Source organism: Rhagoletis zephyria, unplaced genomic scaffold, assembly GCF_001687245.7.
Source record: "Rhagoletis zephyria isolate East Lansing unplaced genomic scaffold, Rhagoletis_zephyria_1.1 Rzeph_scaffold_04975, whole genome shotgun sequence".
NCBI lineage: Eukaryota > Metazoa > Arthropoda > Insecta > Diptera > Tephritidae > Rhagoletis > Rhagoletis zephyria.
In genome coordinates this window covers 5,211-27,788 of record NW_016162058.1, presented here as the reverse complement: position 1 = coordinate 27,788, position 22,578 = coordinate 5,211, and the positions used below count along the sequence as shown (strand labels likewise).

The window sequence follows — 22,578 nt, the reverse complement described above, 5'->3', positions numbered from 1 at the left end:
TTATGATAAAATTTTGGAAAATGGGCGTGGCACCGCCCACTTATGATCTTGTATATGTACCTCGCTAACCGTTCCAGCAATTTGTACCAAACTCGGTATGGTTATTGTGCTTGCCACATAAAAGTAAACCATTGAAAATTGTTGAAATCGGACTAAAATTACGGCCGCTTTTCATATAACGGTAAATTTCAGAAATGCTTGAAATTTCAATATTTTGAAATTTAAGGACGCTAGTTTACTTAAAATTTATACACGCCGGCTTATCATGTAGCGGTAGCTTTCGGAAAGGTGGAAAACATATATTTAATACTTGCGCCGGGTATTTAATGTTCGGCTCCGCCCGAACTTAGACTTTCTTACTTGTTTTGTGTTGTTACTGTCTCTCACTACATCCAAAACTCTTCGTTAATATTGTTTGGGAGGAATTTAGAATGAAGTCAAAGTGTTGACTTTCTAATGGAAATTCCATTTGCAAGTCGAAGGTGTGTTAATTCAATATTTACCGTTTTTGATATTGTTCGCCAAAAATATAGCAATACCTAAATATTTAACTTCTATAAAAAGCTGTACAAAAATTGATTTTGTTTTCCGAAAAAAAATTTACATTTTCGCAAAAACACACAGTTAAATTAAATGCTTCGTGAATTTTCAATATCTATTCAAATATTTGTTTGTGTTGGGATATCGTTTAGAATATTTTCGCAACACAGCGAAATTTTTCGTATTTTTTCACGCATTTTTTACTTTTCGGAACTTTTTCAAACCTTTCGAAACCACTATCCGGACTTTCGGTATCTTTCTTTCAACTCAAAAATGCATTTGAATCTAAATTTTGCCTCTTATGAATACTCAGGACAAATAATTTAAATTATCAGCTCTCCAGTTACCTTTTTGCTTACTGTATATATAAGTCATCCCAATCACTTCAGTTCATAGCAGCTGCTGTCTTCCTTGCGACTTCCTTTCAATTACTCATACGCCATGTTGGCCTAAAATGCATTTGAATTATTTGCACAAATTTTTCACAATTTAATTTGTTTAAACACAAACGCGCACACACAACATCCCACGCACACAATCATGCACACGAACGCAGACAAACACTGACACTTCGACGTTATGCTGTTTGCGTTGTTTGCGGCCATGTTTGCATTGTTTGACCTGCTGACGTCAGTCGTCGGCATTGTTCGCTTAGCATCATTCAAATGCACTTCCTTGGCTACACTTCCGCTACTGAATTACTTGCCTCATATTTTTTGTTGTTGTCACTCTACTTGTTACTACATACATACATATGTACATACATTTGCTTAGCTTTCGAGCTGAGCTAAATACACCTCGTACTCGTATCTCAATATCCTCATCGACATAAGCACAGCTTTGCCGTTCGTCTTAAACCTACGCATCATCCTGCTGACCTATCGCCCTTTTTTGCGATGCAAATGTGGTTAGCTTGTTTGTCAATCTGTTTATTCACTTGCCACAATCTTCGCATATGCGTACATATATATGTAGTGTGTACAATGTACATTGGACATATATACTATATATGTAGCTATGCATCTAAGTATGAAGCTCCTTAGTTGTGGCATTGTAGCAGCAGTTGTAGACGCATTTGCCCTGAACAATGTCTCTCGCAGCCCAACTTGTGGCAATCTTCACTTCATGTGCATAAACGTATTAATTTATATACCTACATATGTCGCGAAGCGTATGAATATAATGCATGTTTGTAAATATGTATTACGTATTGCGGTAGCACAGTTACAGCTGAGTAAATGAACTGAGGTCATCGTTGCTGACATGCATGGTTGCTACTTACATACACAAAGCACTGTTCCTGCTACATACTTAGTATCATTGTTGCCACTACCACTGCTAGGACTGCTACCGGTGGAGTTGTTTTTTTTGTTGGTTACTGTTTATTTACTTAGCTCTTGCCGAATGTAAAAAGCGCTTGCATATTCAAAGCTCATTCGAGTTGAAGCGCAGCCCGCTTACTTTTATTACGAGTGAGCCGATGACATCGACACCATCGGTAACAAGAACCGCGAAGTCCAAGTTGGATAAGGAAGCAAAGCGAATAGGTCTGGCGGTCAACGAGGACAAGACGAAGTATCTCCTGTCATCAAACAAACCGAAAGCACATTCGCGCCTTGGCACCCACGTCACTGTTGACAGTTATAATTTCGAGAAAGTAGAAAATTTCGTTTACTTGGGAAACAGCATTATTACCGATAATAATGTCAGCATGGAAATCCAACGCAGAATCACTCTTTCCAACAAGTGCTACTTTGAACTGAGTAGGCAATTTAGTAGTCAAGCCCGCTCTCGACGTACGAAAACCACATTCTGTAAATCACTCATCATGACTGTGGTGGTATATGGCGCAATAAAGCATGGCTCCGATGAGGCGGTTCTTGCAGTATTCGAGAGAAATATTTTGCGCAACATATACGGGTACTTACGCGAATTTAAATATCGCAGAACCGCTGGCTTGGTTATGGCATTCGAATGGACTCCGCCGCTCCAGCTCTGCGTCGGGAAGACCAAGTGGAGAAGGACTTAGCTTCACTTGGCGTTTCCAATTGGCGTCAGTTGGCACAGAAGAGAAACGACTGGCGTCCTTTGTTGAACTCGGCCAAAATCGCTTCGGCGATTACAGCGTCAAATAGGAAGAAGAAGAAGAAGGAGAAGAAGTAATTGTATAATCTGCTTTATTTAAGTACATCTTTTTGCTATGCAATTAAGATATTGCGCCGCCTGAATAGATCAAATAAATTTAAGCAAAAATATTACCTCTATATTTTAGTAGTGTTACCGAATTCCGATTCCGACCGGTTAAATACTATTTTTACCGGAAGTACATTCCAAAAGTTTCGGAAGAAAAGTAATGTTTCGGAGAAAAGTAATGTATTTTTGTGCGCAGAAACTGAGTCTGAGGGAAAAACATATATTCCCTATCTAAAAAAAATTGGAGTTCCGGTCAGTTTAACCCATTTCCAGTCGGAACCGGAAGCTGGTAATATGACCAAAGTAATTGAGGATTCCCGACTTGATGATTCATAGTTTTTCGTTCGCCAATAAAACTCACTGAGATGATAGTCACAGGCCTTAAAGTCCGGGAATAATTTCGACCTTTTCGGTGGTAAGGCGAGCGACAGACAATTAAAGAATCTATACCTAATCCCTCTGCTTGGAAGATGCTGCTATTTTGGGCTAAATTATCATGGATAGCCGTGTAATTCCCATTAACAATCCGACACTTCTACAGTACTTTCCAGATGAAAATATCACCGAACTGATTTTTTCAGGTGTAATTATAGAGCCTTTTTCTTTAAATCAATATGCCTTCTGGAACGGAAGAACGATGGATTCAGCGGGTGTAGAGATTATTGAGCAGTTTTCTATCTTAGAGGTCGATGCCTTCCTCGATATGGAGAGGAAAATTTGGCGTCGAAATCAATCTTGTCCCTCTGAAGGACGGTTTGCATTCCTATTAGTAGGCCCGATGGAACTATGCAAATACCTGCTTTTCGAAGCCCATAAGATTAACCTGGGCATAGAAACCACTCGCATTGAACTAGACATTCGATGAGCTGCATATTCAACCACCTTTGCTACTCCTTTATTCAGTTCCAAGGCCAGTGGAAATCGAGAAAGGACCCTTTCTTGTGGAGCTCACCAATTCGCATATCGGCTTGTTTTCACGGAACCGACAATGTACTTATTCCAACTTTGGTCACAGTTTGAATAATTTCTTTGCCTTCTATATTCCTAAAAGCTCGTTCTATATCAAGGAAGGAATCGGGAATGCACTGTATGTAGGGAGATGATTTTTCTATTATATTACCGTATTCTACTTTTTATCCCTAACACCTCAATTTGAAAAAGTAAGGTTCGCCAAACTCCAAATTATTTTACATTTAAGCATATTTGGTCAGACGTGGCTTATGCACTCCATGTCATTACATTATAAGATCCTATTAATCCTCAGTATGTACAGTTTTCCTTTTCTTTTATTTAATATTTAAGTCCGATTTAAAATTTTATAAAAATTAAAAAAAAAAAACATCTCAACAAAGAGGTGTGCTATCTTAATGACTTGCAGTGCATAATTTAATAATATTTTTAGAAAAATTTCGGGTATGCAAATTTGTGGCTCATTCAATTTTAGTATAATAAAGAGCAAACTTTAAGTAGCTACAAAATACCGTTGAATTTTGACAATTTTTTTTTTTGTTAGCAGTGTCATCCATTTTCTTCCATAAAAATTATGCTTGACCAAATTTTTATATGGAAATAAAGCGCAACAGACCAAAACCAAAAAGAGTTGTGTAAAAAATCTCTGAAACATAAAGATAACTCTAGAAAAATCTTTAAAGCGCATAAACAATACTGAACCAAGTGTATTTTATACATAAAAGTATCGTCTTATTTTGTCTCAAAAACTATTTGTATTTTCTTTTCTTGCAGAAGCTCTCACCTTTCAACCAGAATTTGTGGAAAGTATATCAAACGTGTCAGTAGCCGTGGGACGGGATGCTACATTCACCTGTCATGTGCGTCACTTGGGAGGCTACAGAGTAAGTTAAACAAATTAATTTTACAATTTCATATTGAAAGTGAATTATAACGGTATTATGGTAGGCCGGAAAGCGCAAGATCCATTTGCAAAGCTATCAGGCAGTTACCTATTCCTCTTAATGCCTAGAAAAATGATAAGACGAAGACTCGCGTGGGAAATCATTAACCGTTTCTCCTCTAAAAAATTTCTTTGATTAATTTTAGTAGTTTGTCGATGAAATGATGATAAAACTCGTCCATTTTTAATACATCTACTTCAAAAATACAACTTATCTCTCCATGCAGGCCACATACCTGCGTAGAAATTGTTTTGTACTATCCTGACTCTCCGAACAAGATGTAAACTGTGTGTTGTTAATGACACCTACATATGTTGACCACATGTTGTCCCCAAAATATATTCCATAATAAGTCCTATCTCATAGCTTTCTGTCTTCGAAAAAATTTCTACACTACATTATCAGTAAACTATTAACTGATTTATCAGCTTTGCACCAACGGTTCTCTCTTGCCTTTTTCACTAGATCCCTGATATACTGCAAAGTTTGACCCTCAAATTCGCTCCGTACTAATTTGGCGGTCCACAAAACCGCTTTCACCAATTCATCATCCAGTTCATCTTTTTACGCAGCACAATATCCCGGTACTACACGGGTTCAAGCTTATTTCATTTAGTGAAAGGGTTCAGCCTCAACTTGCATTCCTGAAAAATTCTTAAAGAGGTAGAATGGTTTCCAAGGCCTGGGAAGAAGTTTGTCAGTTATTTATGCGGCAACTTTGGTTATTGCAAAGACCTCCGATAGAAAAACCGTTGTCAGTGTACGTGAGCCAGCAAAGCATCTGAAGTTTCCGCAGACATCAACCAGATCTAGTACCATTTTCAGTCTCAGAGCCATCGGTATAGAAAGGAGAACATAAAAATCAGAAGAAGTAAATTGGCATATCAGTGTAACCTTTAATTCCGGATAGTATCTAAAAAGCTACGAAAATAATTAAGAATGCAATGTTAACTAGACAGCTAATGATTGATTGTTAAACGTTTTTAATTATCTTGATAATTGGTGCTAAACAAATCTAACCAAAGCAAAAGCAAATAACATATTCTCCTTATGTATACCTTGTTTCCGTCGTAAAGATTATGCAAGCTCCTACTAAAAACGGTCAATTACAATGTGCGATTTTTAAATTATTATTAAAAATCCTATTGCATTTCATCTTTTCAAAATTTATAATAGAAAAATTCAAACATCTGCTACAGACTGACAAGCATTTTGTGTCATGTGCGCATGTTTGTGTTGGTATCCGCTTTGTCTTGCACATATGTATGTAAACACCGTGATTAGTTTCAAGCGCTCGTGTCTTTGTTTAATAAGTAGTTTTTCAATTTCTCTATTTCTCTCTCCTTCAACTTTACACCACCATTGATCGCTATGTATTCATCTACCATAATCGCTATTCAACAACTACAATTACCATACTCTGCTACTGTTTGTCATCTGCCACCTGTTGCCATTGTCGCTAACTGCCGGTACTTGTCTGCGCGGCAACACTAACAGGTGGGCTGGCTAAAAGCGGATACAAAAGCCATTCAGGCGATACACGAGAATGTCATCACACACAATCCACGTGTCAGTGTTAGTCACTTGGATCAAAATACATGGAATTTGCATATAAAAGCGGTGTCGGAAGAGGATCGCGGCGGCTACATGTGTCAATTGAATACGGATCCCATGAAAAGTCAGGTAAGTGTATGTTAGTTTAGATGAAGGAAGCTGAAGTAAAATGTAAATAAAAACACTTAACTAGTAACTTTGATAGAGAAGGTAAACGTGCATTCCTATTTATGTAAAAAGAAGGTAAGTGTATGTAAGTTTAGATGAAGGAAGCTGAAGTAAAATGTAAATAAAAACACTTAACTAGTAACTTTGATAGAGAAGGTAAACGTGCATTCCTATTTATGTAAAAAGAAGGTAAGTGTATGTAAGTTTAGATGAAGGAAGCTGAAGTAAAATGTAAATAAAAACACTTAACTAGTAACTTTGATAGAGAAGGTAAACGTGCATTCCTATTTATGTAAAAAGAAGGTAAGTGTATGTAAGTTTAGATGAAGGAAGCTGAAGTAAAATGTAAATAAAAACACTTAACTAGTAACTTTGATAGAGAAGGTAAACGTGCATTCCTATTTATGTAAAAAGATTATAAATGGAACAAGTAAGAAAGTCTAAGTTCGGGCGGAGCCGAACATTAAATACCCGGCGCAAGTATTAAATATATGTTTTCCACCTTTCCGAAAGCTACCGCTACATGATAAGCCGGCGTGTATAAATTTTAAGTAAACTAGCGTCCTTAAATTTCAAAATATTGAAATTTCAAGCATTTCTGAAATTTACCGTTATATGAAAAGCGGCCGTAATTTTAGTCCGATTTCAACAATTTTCAATGGTTTACTTTTATGTGGCAAGCACAATAACCATACCGAGTTTGGTACAAATTGCTAGAACGGTTAGCGAGATACATATACGTGATCATAAGTGGGCGGTGCCACGCCCATTTTCCAAAATTTTATCATAAACGTATTTCCTGGCAAAGAATTGTTGCAACCATCATTTTGAATAAATTAGCTTTAATATTTACTGATTTATCGAGGATTTCGTATTTCTCGAAATTACCGTTATATGGGATGTGGGCGTGGTTATTGTCCGATTTTAAAAATTTTCGGCCATTTGGTATGCTGTACCAGGGCCAACAACTGTGCCAAGTTTGGAATAAATTGATGCAGCGGTTACCAAGATATACACATGTAACCATAAGTGGGCGTGGCTACGCCCATTTTCCAAAAAATTTATAATATTCATATTTTCCGTCTGAAACTCATTGTAAGTATCAATTTTGAGTGAATTATCTTCAGTAGTTACTAAAATATCGCAGTTTTCGTATTTCTGGAAATTACCGTTATATGGGAAGTGGGCGTGGTTACAGTCCGATTTCGCCCATTTTCAATACCAACCTACCTTGGATTAAGGGAAACCTACATACCAAATTTCGTTGAGATATCTCAATTTTTGCTCGAGTTATCGTGTACACGGACGGACGGACAGACGGACAGACGGACAGACGGACGGACGGACAGACAGACAGACATGGCTTAATCGATTTCTTTTTTCATCCTGATCATTTATGTATACATTTGTCTATATCTATCTCGATTCGTTTTGCCTGTTACAAACAACCGTTATGTGAACAAAGTTATAATACCCTTGTGCACAAGTGCGCTCGGGTATAAAAATATTTAACGTGTAATTGTACTATAGTTAACCTGGACTTGAAAAAAATAAAATTCCCGACCAGCTCAAAACCTTCCAATCGGTTCAGAAGCATGTCCAGAATACAAAATTAAAAATTTTGTATCGAGCCTGACTGGGGTGTTATCGATACATATATTAATACCTTAACATAAACCGACCGGATTTCAAAACCAATAACACTATGGGAATGGTAATTTTCTGAGGAGAGTTTCAAAATCGGTTGAAAATTACTACCAAAAGCGTCGTTTGAAAATTTCCAAATTTGTGCATAGTTGTTGTCACAAACTATTCAATTTGAGTTTTCTTCGCATTTTGTAAAAATGAAGATAAAGACGAAAATGAAAACAATGAGAAATACATAAGAATAGGGTAACTGAAAGAGTAAAAAAAATTCTTGAAGTGTTTCAATTGGAACCGAAATGAATTCAGTCTTAAAAGATTTAGCCATGATAAAAACATAGCAAGGTAGAACCGTTCTCTCAATTTGTCGGCCATGATTTTTTTTTTGAAGTTTGCCAACATTTTAAAATCATATAAAAGTGAAAATAAAAAATTGAAATTGTTCGAAATTGTTGTTGCTTGAGATTGAAAATGAAAATGTGTGTGTGAGTTTGTGAGTAAATTTAAAAATTAAATTGTTTGGAAACGTCGAGAATTTCAAAAATGACTCTCAGCGGCTCTACCTTACTATATTTTTATCATGGATTTAGCTATCGAAAGTTATCAAGTTACCGAAAGTTTTATCCAATTTTAATGCAATAATGTGCAAGATTCAAGTGGCTAAAAATTATCGTTAATTTTTTTGATTTTTTTGGCGAAGGTGTTGCCATTTTCTTCCGTATAAAAATAAATAGTGTTTATTCGTTAATATTTTAAATAAGTAAGTACCTACTTATACGTATTAGAGTGGTAAAAAAAAACATCCCTAGATAGGGTTTGGAGACCTTTAGGGGATGCTCATGATGCTTATATTTTACTTAGAGGTATAATTGGTTAAGAAACCTAAGAATATTTCAAATTTAAATTATCTAAAAATATATCACAAGCTACAGTTGTCGTGGCAACATTAGCTTTTTATAAAAATCACTAATGTTTTTACCAGTTTCAGAGCGATTAGGTAGCGCATTTGAGAGTCATTGAGTAACCTGTATTGGTTACAGTAGAAAATTGAAAGTTGGTATGGATATTACAAATATCAAGAGAAAAAAAAACTAAGTGGAAGCTCCGTTTTCTAGGACGACATTTTTTCCCCATACTCTAATATACATACATACATGTATACAACGTAACATTTCCATTAGTTTTTGTATATAAAACCCATTAAACTAATCACATGTTTCCACTGCCATTTAGCAACAGGGTTGCTCAAGAACCCAAAAGTAAATTTTACCCGAGTTGAGCATTCTTTTGCGACTCGTTTACAAAGAAACGAAGCTTATGTAATATCTTAAATGCAAGGCAGCTCAAAATTGAAAATCAGATGTGTTGCTTTGAAATCATATTTGCGTTATACATACGGTGACCATATTTATGGCAGCCGAATCGGAGCTAAAAAACCGTTGCTAATTTTTTCCACAAAAGCTCAAAGATCTTAAAACTTGCTTCATTGATCCTAGACTTATAAGCCCTGAAGCAGCATCTTTATTAGACATATATTGTTTGATCCTTTGTGAAAGGAGCGCAAAAATACATATTCCATAGTAACATCACAAAATTGTAAACTTTTTTATTTTTATTATATTCTCCTGGGATCCTTCTTCTTTGGAGTTTCTCTTGCTCAAGATACAATTCTTCATACAATCAGCTACTTTTCATTTTTGGCACATAAACACCTTTAGAAACTTTCTATACCGATGACAAGAGCTGGTAATTGCAGATGCTAATGCTGAAATGTAAGCCAAGGCTGAACTCCGTCACCACATGGAATGAGCTTTAACTGTGGTGTTCTAGGCAAAGATGTGCCTGATGAATTGGCGAACTGCGAAAGCCTGGAGCGTCGAATTGGAGGGAGCCAATTTCAGGGTCAAGCTTAGCGGAAATAGATGGGTACATCAAGGATTTTATCAATAAAACTCATTGCATGAAAAAGCCTGGCAGAGTGGTAGCAAAATGCCTACTAAAACAAAAAAGCAGTGATCTTCGAGCCCTGATAGGAGCCATTACGGTGCACAATTCATTGGGACAACATATGGTCACCTTAGGTATCATCGACCATCCACATTATTTGGAAGATGATGACACTATAGAACAATTTCTCTACCATAGTCCGGCCTTCGCAAGAATTAAATTGTAAATTCTTCGATCCGGTTTATTAATAATGAATTACTAACGGATTAGATTCGTAAAGCAGTCTTGTAAGTTTACATAGGAGCAATGAATTACCATCGTACCAATATATCCATATCTTCTGAATCCTTTCTCCAGGCTTTAAGTATAATACTGTCTGAGTGCTTGGAAAACTTTCTTTTTGGTTTTTCTGGCCACCCACAATTCCATTCCATTCCAGTCCATCTTTTCTCTTCATAAAATCAAAAAATGAGCAAACACAGGAAACTGGGTTTATTTTGTTGTTGGTTTTGGAATCCCAATTGTAGTCCAAACAAAATATTGAACGTGAAATGCTTCGTTGTAAATTTATTTTAGAAATTTGAGGAATAATGATTAACATCTATTAATGTCTACCACATACTCGCAACTACCCAGTGTTAATACGCAAAATTACAATTGCAGAAACCATATATGTATGTATGTATTCCTCGATTCGAATCACCAGTGCCAAATTTAAAAATAATAACTGTTTATGGGGAAAATTACGATCACTACCAATATCACTTTAAACTGGGTCACAGGCATGTCATTTTTATGTGAAGGCGTCGAAGTTCTGAGCACCGATTACGGGACCAATACGGAAATTAAAAGAAATACAGAACATTTTGCGTCCTGCATAAAATAAATAAATTGCCAGGACAATTGGCGAAAAAAGAGGGCGGTCCCTCCCGCACAATACAGGACGGATGGTCACCGTAATTATACGTTTGAGTCAGTGTTGCCAGGTGTTCGGCATTAGAAAACGTCCCTCTTGGTCTGAAAAAACGTCATTTCCTACCCAAAAACGTCTTTTTCAATTGAATGTACAAAAAATTGTTCTTATTAAACTTTTATTGTATACAAAGGTACATATCGAGCCCTAACCGCCAAAAAAAAACGTAAGCGACATTTGTTTCGAAATTTTCTTTTTGATGCAGAAATATTCCTAGAGCATTTTTTAGATGCATTTCTGTATCAAAAAGAAAATTTTGTCACTTACGTTATTTTGGCGGTTAGGGCTCGATATGTACGTAATGTATATTAAAATGTCATTTCGACAGAGCACATTTAAAATTCATTTTAAACTGGTCGTTAATATAAAAATCATTTTATACATACACTTGTGATGTGATCAGCTGATTATGTCATCAATATTTTGATCGATCTTGGCTGTTTCTCTTTCGTTTATTTAATGTTTCTTATTTTTCCATAAAAGCCAAGCTCATTAACAAACAAAATATAAATCCACAAAAATTGTCAAAAATTATAAATAATCTGCAAATTTTTAGCTAGATTTTCAAATTTTTATTCAGAGTTTTTAGAATTTTTTTTGAGTATGCAGTTTGATAGCCCATTAAATTTCAGGGCAATAATGTGAAAGTTTAAAGGGCTAAATTATCGTGTTGACTTTTAAAAATTATTATTTTTTCTTGTTGTCATTTGGCTACGAACTCGGTTGTCGAAAATGCTCAGTTACGTTCTGCTAAGAAGGAGCATGGCAATACCAACAACAAAAATGAGAGCAATAGGTCCATTTAATATCAAAAAATCGTTACAAATTGTTGCTAGTACTTGCAAGTTTTTACTGGGAATGCATTCAGTAACCCAAAATATTTGCAAGAAGGAGCGAATTCGAGAGCGTCACAACCCGAGAGAGCTGCAAATTCTTGCAAGTCAAAATTTTACTAGCAGGAATTTGCAGGAGTCAAAAAGTAAGGTTATGTTTCAAATTCAAATGTAAACAAACTGTTTAAGAGGATGATTTGCTGAAACATAATTAGTGAAATGAGAATATGGATGAAAAATTTAAATCTATTGTATATTTTTTATTTTTATGACGATGGGAACTATTCCCAATTAAAAAGAAAATTGGGCACCAAAATTTAACCGTCAGAAAATGTCAAAATGGCTTAAGTTGCAAGTTTTTACTAGTTTAGCATTCAATAACTTTTTGTGAAAATTTTCTCTTGCTCTCAATTTTACTCTATTACTATTTTTCTTTTACGCTCTCGCTGCAAGTACTTACTGGAAAAGTTAGTAATATTTCAGTCTTTTTTATGTTCATTACATTTTCAATGAAGTCTTAAAAAAGTCGCCTACTTTTTTCTGACGTTTTATGCAGCACAGCGTTGTTGATGCTTTTGCGAGCGTGCCTGCTGCAATAGATCGGCTCTTCCTGAATTGGCTTTTAATGTGCAAACATTACAGCAAGCCTCGTAACCTCAAGTGTTTCCACAAGCAGCCGGGAAGTTAAAAAACGTAATTACAGGGTACAAAAAACGTCTAAATGAAGTTAAAAACGGCAACCTGGCAACGCTGGTTTGAGTAAACAAATATGTTACGTACACGGCGTATGAGTAACATGCAGTTCCTATCAACCACATTTGTACATTACTCATACGCCACCGTAAACCCAGCATTTTACCATACACCAAAAAAAAAATTGATTTTATTTTAAAGCAATTTGCAAAGTGTCGAACACTCTGTGTGTACATTTTGGTCAAAATAAACAAACTTTGCCATTGAGCTGAGTGCGGTAGTGGCATTCAACTAAAAACCTCTAAAAGACGGGCTTTACAGACGAACAAACTTTAGTATGTGTACACACGAGTGAGTACATATATAAGTAGCAGTAAACACACAAGCAAGTGAGCAAGCAAACAAATACTCATACTAAAACAATGAAAATCATAGTGCTGTAGGGTTAAGTAGGAATAAGTGTTCGTACTGCGTGCAACAGAAGACGACCACCTTGCAAGGTGTGGAAGTGTCATCCCCACCAAAGAAATGGCCAGCCGAGCAGCGCACACTTCAATGTCCAACCAAGTGAAGTTTATGGCGCCAATAAAATGTATTTCATGCTTCCTTAATTTTTATTTCACTTCTTCGTCTGCACATTCACCACTCCGTTTGGTGGAAAATGTAATGGCATGGATTTTTGTATTGCTCGCAATTTTTGCGGCTGGACATGAAGCGAAAATGCACGAGTGAATGAATTCTTTAAGGTGTTCTTGCTTTTTTATTTGTCATTTTACTCAACGAAATGCGCTATCAAAAAAAAAAACAAAAACAAAAAATAACTAAAAACAGCGATACGAAAAACAAATGCTTCACAGCAAAATGTACGACAGTATAGCCAGTACATGCAGACTTGTCGATTTTTGTCAATTATTCCATGTACAAATATATAAGCATAGTTTTCATAGCGCTCTATTTATGAGCAAACAGACACGTAGATATTTTTATATACCGAAATATCTACAACTTTTGCCAGCCTCCACGTCGTAATAAAACGCCAGAACGTATTTTTTTTATATTTAGTTTTTCACAGTCGTCCACAATTTTCTATTCGATTTTTGTACCCATGTCACTACTCTCTTTCACATGATGCTTAAGTAAGTATATATTTATGTTGGTCATACATATACTTCTCAGCTACATTGCCAGTTATGTGCTTTTCGCTCATTTGTTGCTATCAATTTATGTGGCCATAAGTTGTTGGTTGGTTGGTTGTCTTTGCTGTTTATTAAAAGGTGATTTTTATGCGCACATCAAGGTGGACGACATGTAAGAAATTTTATTTCCTTGCCTCAGTAAAACTTTGCTTTTGCACTTTGACAGCTATTGCAGGAAGTTAGCGTCCAGACGTTCATTAATGTATGTACATACGTAAGGCGGATATGAAGTTGCTGACAGCTTTGATTATACTAAAATCGCAAATGCTCGGAATTCACTTACCGCAATCACGCTAATTGAGATTACAGCACATAGAAATAAACATATAAGTATGATTTCTACATACATTAGACCGTACCAGAAAAAAAGTTCGCTGCACACCAACGAATCTAAAATAGTGGACGCCTTTTTACATTTTTCGTCATGTCTTGGCCACTTACAGTAGGATATTGAAGTGTGATAATTCGATGCCCTTGAATTGAGGAAACAAATATTTTGTTCCAGGTTCATGGACTTTAAGTTGACCCGTTTAATTACTTACCCATCAGATCTCAGATATTTTATTACCGAATGTAGGTGTCACAGAAAAATTAAAATTACGTCGAAAATATTGTTTTTTTTATTCTTTTGCAAAAGCTTTTTGGGCCCAAGAGTATAACGCGACTTTTTATCCTTGTTTTGCTTATAAGTCGGTACGGCCTAATGCACACATATAAGGCCAATAAAACATCAGCAAACATACTTAACAGCACTCTGAGAGCAACTCAGTAGGAATTGCTATTATTTATACAGGAAAGTTTGATTTATACGGACGTAGGGGGTAATCTCTGAAACCACATAACCGCTTATTAAAAAGGCGTATGCCGAATTTCCACTAGGCATTAAAATTACACAAAATTGGAGTACTTTAAAAAATTCCATGTGGAAATGAATTTACTGATACAAATATTTTTAATTGCCCAACTTTGTCATTACAATTTTTGCTATTTAATGCTTAGTGGAAATATAATGGCTCTGGGGACATTTAAATCGTTGCTGTTTCTTAATGTAATGACACTGCAATGGGGATACGCAACGGATGATATTGAGAAAATCGTCATTGAAGAATAGTTTTGTACAGGATTTTTACTTTTTTAATAAAATCAATTTGAATAAAAATCTGATTAGTTATTTTAGTAGTTATAATCTACATTTCATTTGAACAGAGTTGATACTTTAATACACGTTTCATATCCAAAGATGCATTTCACTTTTCTCTCAACAGATTGGTTTCCTGGACGTAGTTATACCACCAGATTTTGTTGCTGAGGATACTTCATCTGATGTTATTGTACCAGAAGGCAGTTCAGTCAAATTGACATGTCGGTGAGTAAAAACGTGATAAAAAATATGAAATTAAGGCCAAGTTAAAAGAAAAAGCCGCACAGAAATAGATTGCATGCGCCTGTATTTTTTTACACTGAGGTCAGACTTTACTTTTCCAAAGGAGTTTAGTGCACTGTAAATAAATCCGGTATCAAATTTACCTTCTCCTTAGGTTCTGGAGATATTTCGATACAAAAAAGTATTAGAAAAAATAAAAAGCTTTTTCTAAGGAAGCAGTTATTTATACTACACATCGACGGCTGAGTGGAAGATGGACCTATCTCGACAGCCGGTTGGAAAACGCTCTATCACAAATAACTTTTCAATAACATCCTATTTCAAATTCGGTTTAAGAACGCCCTTTCTCAAAATTTGATTGAGGAACGCCCTGTCTCAGCTGCCGCACAATAACCGGAGAGGCGATATTTTACACGAAAAAGGCATATTTGAAAACTGTGATAAATTAACAGGAACAAAGCTATTCAGAAATGCCCACCAAACTCACACCTGATTAGTATTTTCAATACTATCTGCAAAGCCATCCGTTGAATCCGTTTAATTTAAAGAATGCGAACGTGGCACATTCCAACAGTTGCATATGTATGTGTTGATAGCTTTCTTAACATTTTCTTATGGAAACTTTCAATTATAACAGTAATTTCTGGTTTTGTGTTGCTTCTTAAACACCGAAAATGATGATACCATATGAATTATTACATTATATAAAATTGTTGGTAAATTACACAGGGCAACACTGATTTTGGAGCGACAAATATTAAAGCCTTTTTTATTAGACTTTTTCATGCTGGCTACGAATCCCTAAGTATAAAGTTTCCATCTGGTGCAGATTTTGAGAAAAATGAGGTAAAAGTTTCAAATAATCGCGTTTTTTTTCAATATTTGAGAAACTCTAGCAACGAAAATAAAGGTGACAGAGCCTTCCGCGTAGGCCTAGATTTAAGGGTGAACTCTCGACTACTGTCACTGACTTGATGGTCACTTATAGTCATTTATTGAACAATAACAAAATACTGGGGTATTGTGCTATTGAAAGAAAAAAAAAAATTGTGTCAAAATCAGTTTTTACTGTTCAATAATGTTTTCAGGGACAGTAGTTGAGAGTTCTAATATTAATTTAAGCCTAGGTGGAAGATTCTATAACCTTTTGTTTTTTTTTCTAAAGCTTCTCTTTTATTGCAAAAACGCGATTTTTGACATTTATTTTTTTCTCAAAATCTGGACTGGATGGAGACCTTTTGCTTACGGATTCTTAATTAGAACCGAAAATTCTATCTAAAACGGCTTTTATATTTGCCGCACCAAAATGACAGTTCATGTGACAGTTGTCAACCCAAAAAGTTTGAATGTGGTTTAGAAGTCGATATCAAAGAACATTAAAACCTAGTACTTTTTAATTCTTGGGAAATTTTCCTTATTTCTAGAGAAATTGACAGCCCCTTCGACAGCTGTCAACTCTTAAGGTTTTAATTTGACGTAAAATTCGTGACCCGCGTGTCTAAAATAGTGCTAGCCAAAAAGAGAAACCCCTTCAAGGTCCAATGCTGATTTTTAAGTGTACCTCAATTGGAGAACCACCACATTCTCCAATAAAACGAAAAATTTATTGAATGGAAAATCATCTGAGATCTCCACTTGAGAAAAGTTTGGATATCAATTAGAATTCAACTTTATTAAACTTTTAGTCAAACCTTGGATAAAATTTTGGAGAAAAATGGTGGATCTCTACTTTAGAATCAAGAATTTTTCAAAGTGGCAAAAATGTTTGCTTTGTGCATATTGGGAAGTCTTAAAATGAGAATGTATTAGATATGTTACATAAAAATTAAAAAGGTGTTGCACGGAAAAAAATTTCTGTATTGTATTACTTACAATGTATGTTTTTGGCGATATTTTTGAGAGCTAAACAACATAAAAATATAAGACATAGAAAGAATGTTAACGGCTTTAAGAAAAAAAAAGTTGGTAAAATTTTGTATGTATTTTAATATTTCTGGTTCTATTGTCAGAATATTGAGCAATCGTCAGCATAGAAGATCAGGGAAACGCCAAACAACTTTCGCCAGCCGTCTCCTAAATTTCGCAGTTCTAACACGTAGTTCATACGTGTAGTACCTACTAAATATTTAGCAATTCTTAAATTTTGTAAACGATTTAAAAATATTTTTTATGACTTTTTCAAGCATACAAATGTCACTAGCAGAGATTGTAGATTTCTTAGGCCATCAAAAGACAAAAAAATACTCTGGTTGCACTCGCAGAAAATATGCCAGGAAGACGAAAATGTCTGCTGCGCTGTCTTTGTTTAGTGCAGCCGTAATGTATGCAACACTTTTGATGATGATATTACTCGCAGGCAAATGTCTAGCGAACAAAAGCCGGCAACTGCACAAGAGAAAACAATAGCGACCAACCGCCTGAACTGCAGCCAAACTCGGTTAGGTCCATTTACTTAGTGTCAGTGACTGGCTTAGACTTTCAAAGCATGTTTGCATACTTTTGGGCGGATAAACACAAGTGTGAAACAAACAGCTTGCTGGCAAACGAAAATAGCCAAAACAAGCGGCAAAAGCAAATACGTAGCTGAAAATGCAAGGGTGTTGAAAAGTTTTTGCGGAAACTTTTGCAGCGCAGCAACAGCAACTGCAACAGCAACAACTTCGTCAGCAGCATAAAGTACAGGGCAATGCATTAATTAATTCATTTGTCGGTCGGAAATTATTTAGTATTCCATTTAAGTTCAAGGTCTAACAAGACTGGCTGTGTTATGATAAAAGTTAAAAATAGAAAATGTAAAATTTTAAATACCATTTAAAATAGTATATGAGTTGGTAGTGTAACATATTTTAAAATCAAACTGGTTGTTGTAACCTAAACTCTAAACGGAATTCATTGTAATACTCTTCGTTGAATCTCTCCACTGCACTACGCAGTGTAAGTGATGCTTTATGTTTTTTTTTTTTGTTTTTTTATATAATTTTCTATACCCGTACATATCAGCGTGCGTCCAGTCAATAAATCACTAGCAAAGTAACTATAAAATACAAACTGACCAAGTGCTTTAGAATCTAAGTAGTTGCCACAACACTCCACCTTGCACATATACATATCGTTTATTTTCTTTCCTCTCTTCTCTCTCTCTCTGCTGCCAAACTACGCTTATGTGTGCATTCCATTCATTATTGTGGAAAATGTGGTAGAAATTTTGCTACTTTGTGGTACATTAAGTGTCTGGCATGCTTGGTTCGGTGTAAATGGCGAGCAAGCGGCGTAGTGCCAGTGCCGAAAATCGGCAAATGAAACCAGTGAAATGGCAAAGTTCTTCCCACTAAATCAAGAAGAATGAAGTGTCGCTTAATTTGTTGACATTATTACTTAATGGTGGTGGACGCACACACACGCCCTTAACGAAGGGGCAGCAAGATTTTGTTGAGTTATTTGTTGTGGTTTTTATTACTGTAATGAATGAAGTATTTTTTTTTTTTGTTAGTCGAAAGTTGTACAAATGGCTGTGAGCTAGTTTTTTGTGCCGGAAAGAAGTTTCTATGGTGGATATTTGAGGAATTTTGAGCGTACTTATTCACTGAAAAAAGCTAAAGAGAATTTTATATTAGTTAAGTGATCGGACATTCCAGGAGCATGCCCTTAATTCACAGTCCTTTATGCATTCGCCGTATACATCATCAAAAGAAATAGGTCTCACCCAATGATTAATTTTACTTTTCATTGGAAGTTTATTTTAAGTTATCGGAAATGACAGGTGTGCTTTATTGGACTCGACTAAAATCGCTTAGGCGGTTGCAACACCAAACAAGAAGAAGATAAAAATGAGACTAATTATCTTTTATTTTTAGTCACAGTTCTTTTTTGCAACTATTACAGAAAAATTTTGGCTAGCAATAAAAAAAAAAACATCAAACAAAATAAATACATACATTGTGTTAGAGGTCTGCAAAGTTAGAAACTTAATATTGCTATTTTTATGAGTAGCTTTTAGTTGAGTCTGGCAGAAAATTAGTAAAATGTTGAAACGAAATCCTACTTAATGTGTATTATAACAGAGCGATTCTGGCTAAGATAGTAAAAATTATTTCGTAAGACAAATGAAAGACAGATGGCAAGAAAGTTCGAAAGACCTTTGTTATACTAGCCAAAAAAGTCTTAGAAAAAAATCTCTTGTGATGTAAATCTATTTGAGAAAAAGCACTTGTATATCATTTAGCTCACCCCGCTTCAACAGTCGCAATGGCCGCGTGAAAAGAGCACAGGCGTGCCATTCGAGCGATCCGAGTTCGAGTTCTGGGGCAGCATATTTTTTTTTTAACTAAATTTTTTCTCTTTTTAAACCAATTTCTTTTATTTTTAAATTTTATTGTTTTAAAAAGAAAAATGGATATCTTTTAATTTAATTTAATTTTTGGAAACATGTATTTTTTCCTTTTTAATTTAATTTTTTTTTCATTGTTAATTTAGTTTTCTTTTAATGTATAGATGTTATTGTTTTGAAAAGGAGAATATTTGTTTTAATTGCATTTAATTTTTAGGCACTTTTTTTCTTAAATTATTATTTTTTTCTCTTGTTTTAGTTAAATTTTCTTTTTATTTTTAGATTTTGTTGTTCAAAAATCTTTAGGATCTTACTTGTTTTTTTATTTTTTTAAGTTGTTTGTTTTTCTTTTATTAATTTCTTTTTTTTTTTAATGTTTAGATTTCATAATAATACTTTTTTATTTCATTCGTTTCAAGAAAATATTTTTTTTTTATTTCATTTAATTTTTTTGGAGTTATGTTTTGCTTTTTGTTAATTTAATTTACATTTAATTTTTGATTTTGTGTTAAAAATAAAATATATATATTTTTTAATTTAATTTAATTTTAAGTGCTTTGTTATTCTTGTTTCTTTTTTTTCTAATTAAATTTTTAGATTTTTGTTTAAAAGGAAAACAAATTTTTATTTTAATTTCTTTTGATTTTTAAAAATATTTTNAATTATTATTATTTTCTCTTGTTTTAGTTTAATTTCTTATTTATTTTTAGATTTTGTTGTTGAAAACACTTTAGAAACTTATTTATTATTTTTTAAGTTGTAAGTTCTTCTTTTATTAATTATTATTTTTTTTTTAATTTTAGATTTTATTGTTTGAAAAAAATAATACTTTTTTATTCCATTAGTTTCAAGAAAATATTTTTCTTATTTCATTTGATTTTTAGGGCGCTATTTTTTGTCTTTTTTTAATCTAATTTACATTTAATTTTTGGTTTTGTTTTAAAAATAAAATATGTATATATTTTTTAATTTAATTTAATTTTAAGTGCCATTTTCTTCTAGTTTCTTTTTTTCTTTTTCTAATTAAATTTTTAGATTTTTGTTTAAAAGGAAACAAAATTTTTTAATTTTATTTCTTTTAATTTTTAAAAATATTTTGAATAATACTTGCTTTATTTTCATTCGTTTTCGTTCTGCAATTTAATTTTCTTCCATTTATAACTTTTCTTAATCCTCTTTATAAACTGATCCAAGGGTACATCAGCTCCGTGACTTAGTGGTCTGCGTACAATCTCGCCCTTGGTTCTAGACAAAAAGATGTTTTGAAAGCTTAACATCAAGGAAATAGAGAGGAATGTATATGTCTTGGGCCTCTCTCCTAAGCCAATTCTCTGGCTGTTTGATGTCATAGTGAATCTCATAATGTCTGGTGGAATGCACTATAGAAGATTACGATAGTCATGAAACTGCAGTGGCCTCGGTTAAATCACTGGACCACCTAGACCGGCACTCACGCTGCTTAACGTAGCTCCTATCGGCATCATTGGTACTCAACACTCTGCCTGGCTACGCTGGCATCAATGAGCTCTTTCTGCACTTACATCCTCCACAGGGTGAGAGTTGACGGGTGGCATTAGTTGTAAGGAGGCCCGGTGAAGCAAATTCCTGACCAGCTTTTCAGTCGCATCTTACTATTTCCTGGCCGGACTTATGTACATATATGCAAAACACCATCGAGTTGTTCGCATCGCGGATTTAAAGCGTGAAGACATAGATCTCCTTAGACTCACGAAGCCAGAAACTCTCAGTTCTGATGGGTGTATTGAGGACCACGAGATGAAATCATCGCCACACTTCCTCTTAAACCACCCATCGCATCCTTTCTTACCACAGCGTTGGCACAAAGTGTTTTTCGCTATAAGTTAGCAGTTACCGTTCGTGGAGGTCTGACATATGTAGGACCCATATTTTTATGTAGCTCTCTCAGTTGGGTCTGTTCACTAGTGGTGCCATGTGAAAAATCATGCTTATTACTTTACATCAACGAGGCGAGAGGGCATTTGTTGAAAGTTAGGTCCTCTTTAGGCATTTTTCTTTTAATTCTCGATTATTTGCTTGCCCAAAAAGTTGCAGTGCAAATATCACTTTGAAATTTTTGTTTTTAATTTCTCATTGCCATATCTTCTGATACAAAGGTGATAAAGAAACGATTTAAATTTGGTATTAAATGACTCAAATAATGATCACAGTTGGAATGAAAATTACCCTTATAAAACTTAAATCGACTTATTTACTCTCTGTATCTCTTATTTATTCTCTTTACCAAAGTTAGTTGGAACTAACCTTAACTTTTCCTGCGGGGCGAAATATTGTACTGACACTCCTCGTCGTTTGCATAGCGCACCGTTTCGATCCTTATATACAGTTTTCCTAAAACTTTAACATATTATATAACAAAAACCCTTTAAATCCGATATTAAAATTTTATACAAATTTTTAGAAAATTTTAAGTCAGATTTTAGGTCTTCCCGCTTCTAATATTTATTGATATAACTTTTTTTTAAACACTTTAAAAATTAATTTACCATGTTTTGTTTTACTTAACTAGCGCACGTGGCTATCCCGAACCGATTGTGACGTGGCGTCGAGAAGATGGCAACGAAATTGTGCTCAAAGACAATGTAGGCACAAAGACCATGGGTGAGCAAATATTAATTATTTCTTTAATGTTCCAATTTGCTTCACATTTTACATAACAAATACGGAATTTAATCATAAATTAAAACATTTAAATTTTTTGTTAACTTGCTTGCCATTTTTTGCTTGCTATCATTCACACAGTGTCCTCATTTCGTGGGGAAGTGCTAAAGCTGACGAAAATCTCACGCAGCGAAATGGGCTCGTACCTCTGCATTGCATCAAATGGTGTGCCGCCGTCGGTTTCAAAACGGATCTCGCTCAGCATACATTGTAAGTACAGCAAATATATATGTATGTACGGATGTATGTGCAGATACCAGCATGCAGACGCATTTAAAAAAAAAATTGAGAAACACATGTACCTAAACATACATGTACATTAGGGTGCATCACTTTCCATACAAAAAAAAAACTCGCTACATTCTTCCATTAAAAATAAAAAATTTATTATATTTTAATGCTTCCATCAAAATATTTCGAAAAAATATTGAGATTCGCTATTTCAGAATACCTACAAAATTCGAGTTTTTTATAACTAAATTAGTTTTTGAAAATATTTTTTCTAAAAACCCG

At 34.6% G+C, this 22,578-nt stretch overlaps 1 protein-coding gene across 1 annotated transcript; it reads left to right on the top strand.

The window, feature by feature from the left end:
• Positions 1–4,476: 4,476 nt before the first annotated feature.
• Positions 4,477–22,275, top strand: LOC108371426 (lachesin-like; the record flags this gene model as incomplete). Its single annotated transcript, XM_017626985.1, has 5 exons — positions 4,477–4,586; positions 6,144–6,329; positions 14,920–15,020; positions 21,914–22,005; positions 22,147–22,275. Coding segments are annotated over 5 exons (618 nt in total), but the record flags the coding sequence as incomplete, so codon positions are not given.
• Between the last annotated feature and the right edge of the window lie 303 nt (positions 22,276–22,578).